The sequence below is a fragment of the Ipomoea triloba genome, chromosome 7 (assembly GCF_003576645.1).
Source record: "Ipomoea triloba cultivar NCNSP0323 chromosome 7, ASM357664v1".
NCBI lineage: Eukaryota > Viridiplantae > Streptophyta > Magnoliopsida > Solanales > Convolvulaceae > Ipomoea > Ipomoea triloba.
Window position 1 is genome coordinate 13,388,465 of NC_044922.1, and position 4,493 is coordinate 13,392,957.

At 35.4% G+C, this 4,493-nt stretch overlaps 1 protein-coding gene across 2 annotated transcripts; it reads left to right on the top strand.

The window, feature by feature from the left end:
- The first annotated feature begins 927 nt into the window (after window positions 1-927).
- On the top strand, window positions 928-2,850 carry LOC116025678 (transcription factor MYB59-like). 2 transcript variants are annotated; one of them, XM_031267003.1, is made up of 3 exons: window positions 928-1,185; window positions 1,298-1,427; window positions 2,095-2,850. In XM_031267003.1, the coding sequence occupies exons 1-3, from the start codon at window positions 1,059-1,061 to the stop codon at window positions 2,654-2,656; spliced, it is 819 nt and encodes a 272-aa protein (XP_031122863.1). In that variant the 5' UTR covers window positions 928-1,058; the 3' UTR covers window positions 2,657-2,850. The 2 variants fall into 2 exon arrangements, with proteins under 2 accessions (XP_031122863.1, XP_031122862.1); XM_031267002.1 differs by having other exon boundaries at window positions 994-1,144.
- The last annotated feature ends 1,643 nt before the right edge of the window (window positions 2,851-4,493 follow it).

Consider the following 4,493-nt stretch of genomic DNA (forward strand, 5'->3'; position numbering starts at 1 on the left):
TAGAAATTGCATGGATGATCAATATAGAGAAAATATAGTAAGTTAATTGCAAATTAAATAAGATGATATCGACCTCTAGAGTTCTAAAGCCAACTGAGGAATAATCAGTTCCGCTGTAGAATATGGAAAGGGCATCGGATTGAAAAGGTGGGCTGACCGATCTAGAAGCTTGGCTAGACCTAGTTAACACCTTGACAGTCGAGATGACATCACATGTGGTTATGACATGTGTAGCAATATTACTTAATTATTGCAACCAAATAATTGTCTTAGCCTTCAAAATTTATTATAAATATCACTTTTGTGCACATGTAAGGGGAACATATAATTTGAATTCAATACTATTCTTAGCATTATATTGAGAACCTTGGGCTACTTAAAGCTTCTTCTTTGTATTTATTTCACTATCTCATTGCTTTTCGAATCAAAAGTGTCCTACATAATTTGGCCTACAATTATATGTTGGGATTGGAACCTTTAGATTAACACAAACATGTTCACTTTTGAAAGTGATCTAGAAAATATTGCAACTTTAGCAAAAATGTAAATAGCTAGCTTTAGTATAAAAAAAAAAAAGGTAAATGGTACCTGTGTGCAAAATTTTCAAAATACTTGTATGTATACTTGTATCTACAACCTATATATACAAGGCAAATTTCATTACTTTTGTAGTAAGAATTTATTTCAACCTTACACTTTACAATTGCTACCGAAGCAAAGTTACATATGGCCTTTTATAGTCTTACAAAAGACACAGACAAGATAACTTGAATTCCTGCGTGGAGTATAGTGGCTTTCATCATACACCAATATATGTGCTTCCATTCCTTCCACCAACGTGAGATATTGCATATTATTTGCACACTTGGGCGGCCAAGATAAGAGCCATCTCAGCATCACACACATTAAACAAACTCTAAAAGCCCCCACAAAACATTATGCCGTCTATAAGTCTATAAATATCACCATCATATGCACACTGCTACCATCAACTTTAATTTTATGAAAATGGCACAGGAAGAGATGATGAAGATGATGATGATGATGAGGAGAGGTCCATGGACAGAACAAGAAGATGTTCAGCTGGTTCTTTACGTGAACATGTTCGGCGATCGGCGGTGGGATTTTCTGGCCAAAGTTTCAGGTTTGCAAAGGTTTTGGTGGGAGAATCTCAAAGCTGGATAGGTAAACTTATTTTGGGCATGATTCTTTCCTCCCATGGAGCAAGTTTTGATGATTCTTTCCCTTTTTGTTTTGTGTTTTTGTTTTTCTCTTTGTTTTCACATGCTTTTGGTAGGGTTGAAAAGAAGTGGGAAGAGTTGCAGGTTACGTTGGGTTAATTACTTGCAGCCTGGCCTCAAACGTGGCAAGATCACCCCTCAAGAACAACGACTCATTCTTCAACTCCACTCCAAATGGGGCAATAGGTTTGCAATTCTATATATCTTTCATGCACTATTCATGTTATTGTCAATTTTTAAAAACACCCACTACGAGAAAACATTTAAATATCCGGTCTGGACTGCTCAGATGATAGATTGTAGGTAAGAACACAAGAGTAAGACATGATAGTATGTAGTAGTGTGGGATCGGAGTTTCATCTGATGGGATGAATTCCCACAATACATAGTGGTCTGGCCTCTCATTTTAAGAGGTTTGAGTATTGTGATTTATCATTCCACCATTCTATTAGGCAAGAGTGTGGGGTCCTTGGATAAAAGATTTTGCTTTTGTATGCAAGAAAATTAAATATCAAAGCAGTCCACATTAATAGCTCAATTGATACTCGTGATAGATTATGGGCAAGTTAAGGACCTAAAATCGAGACCTAACAATTTTAGTATGCAAATTACTGATTACACCCAAAATAGTAGCTTTTCACCTGAATTACCCTTCGACCATTATGTCACGCTAGAATATGAGAGGCTTTTGACAAAAATTTTTATCCTTTGTGAACAAAAAAATAGCAAAGTATCTATAAATTTAATAATAAATACTTAAATACTTATGAATTTCAATACTTTATTTACAAATTCATCTACAAATTTTTTTTAAAGTAGTTGTGATTGATTGAGGTTATGTGTGTGCACATAGGTGGTCAAAAATTGCCCAGAAATTACCGGGAAGAACCGACAACGAAATCAAGAACTACTGGAGAACCCACATGAGGAAAAAGGCTAACGAAGACAGAGCCAACAAGTTCGGTTCTTCCTCATCCCCATCTTCTTCATCATCACTCTCCAATAATTCCTCTTCCTCTTCCGGCGGCTCCAGCAGCCCGCCGGCGGTGAACTCCCGGCCGATTCCGGACACAAACGAGAGGAACTTCTACGACACAGGAGGAATAATATTTGAGGATGAAACGACGCCGCAGCAGCAGCAGCAGCAGCAGCAGGAGAAGAAGATAATGGATGATCAGCAGCAGCAGCAGCAAGTGTGCTCGTCATCAATGGATGATATATGGAAAGACATGGAATTATGGGCGGAACAAGAAAAAGGTGGTTGTACGATGTGGAATTATTGGTCGGAGTGGGTATGGACGACATGTAGTAGTAGTAATAACAACAGGATGTGTCCGCCGCCGCCGCCGCCGCCGTCTTCTTCCACCGATCGTCTCTGCTTCTTTGACAACCAAGATTATGCACAATATAATTGACTGGATAAATTATGCCCACCCACCTTCATATACTACTTGTCAATTTAATCTCCTACTTCAATTCTCTCTCTCTCTCTCTAACCTTGTACATATACTTAGCTAGATTGTAGCTTGCTGAATCTATCATTTCCATCTTCTTTTGTGGTGTAACAATTCGATCTATGTTACGTTATTGTCACATTTGCTGCTTCAAATATAATATACCCAATCAAACTCTAATCATAGTAACTAAGATTAACTTCAACCAAGTTAGCTGGATTGTTGGCTTAATAACGTCAAAATTTCAAGTCTGACTTCACCCAAAAAGTAGCCAAGAATTTTTTACTTTTCATTTTAGTTTGTTTTTTCTCAAGTAAATAAGATTTCTTTTAATACTTTTCTCCTTTTTGTTTCTCTCTCTTCCAAGAAAATATAAAGTTTGAGTGTAAAACGCAAAATTTGTGACTTCATATAGTATTAACAAGTGTGTAGTACTTGTTGTCCAACTTTAATTCAGACATATTAGAAAGTGTAACACCCCTGTTTCCCAAAATCAAGGATTTGAAAAGTAGAAATAGTCTTGAGGAAAATTTTAATAAAATAATTCCAACTTAATTTGGGCCAAAATAATATGATGGGATAATTTAAAATAGGCTGATTTAAGGATACAGCACTTAGAAAAATAATTTTGAAAAGAAACAAAAATCTGAAATTCTGAAAATCTTGCCAAAACATTTGTACGACTGTACGAGCCCAGGAGAAGGTCGAAATAAATACTTTCTAAGTATGCCCATACTTCACTCATACAAACACCCCCAAAAGAAATTCACAAAAAGACACATGTACGAGCTCCGTACGTATGTATGGGTCATGTACCGTGTTCAGAAAAATACCCAAGTGTCACAATCTACCCCTTAACCGAATGCTTCATCCCCGAAGTTCAAACCACTCCAAGAATTACATAGAAAAGACTGATTTACGAAAATGCGTACTAACGAGGGTAAGGAAAGAAAAATGCAACAAGGAGACTCAAACCCAAGTTTAAAACACTGCAAGAAAAAGATGATACACCACAAAGATGAAATATTGGAGAAAGTACATTCTAATCTACATCAAGTCTATTTAATTCTTATTTCAATTAACTAAATTTTTTTACCTTTATTTTTTTTTCTTTGAAGAAAAGGTAATCTATGTCGTAATAATGTTTAGATGTAAAAAGTAAAATTGGTGAATTTATGTAGTATATATTCATAAATGTGTACCTATGATACTACCTTAATTCAAACGTATTAGAAAGTATATTTCCACTCAGCATAAAGTCTTTAATTAAGCATGTAATCATCAAGTGAATGCAGCTCTAATAATTGCAAGAAATATAAAGATGCTTTTAATCAAGCAATTTTTAACTGTGAATATAAACACTTTGGCCTGTTTATTAGTTCAATGAGAAGTATTTTACGTGGAAGTCTTCTATTCCACATTTGTCTCTTCTTTCTTATTGGCGTGTCGCCTTCTTCACATCGCACATCCCGACATATTCCTTCCCGTTGGTGATTTGTCGTATTATAATTATAATAATAATTATTATTATTAATCCGTATTAAATAATTAATTAACATTAAACCCACTCCGTCCTAATGGTGTAAACACCCTAAAGGCTAAAGCTGACGAGGTAATTAAAACCTAGTAAAGTGTTGTTGGCAAGGTGGTTGGAGAAAGGGGGATTGATCATGATCAGCTAGCTTCTTTATCGTTAAAGATAATTAATGGGCATGCAATTAATATTTTTTTATAATCTAGATTTTCCCTATTCACCAAACTATATCATGGACCATATAATTGAAGCATTTGTTTCATC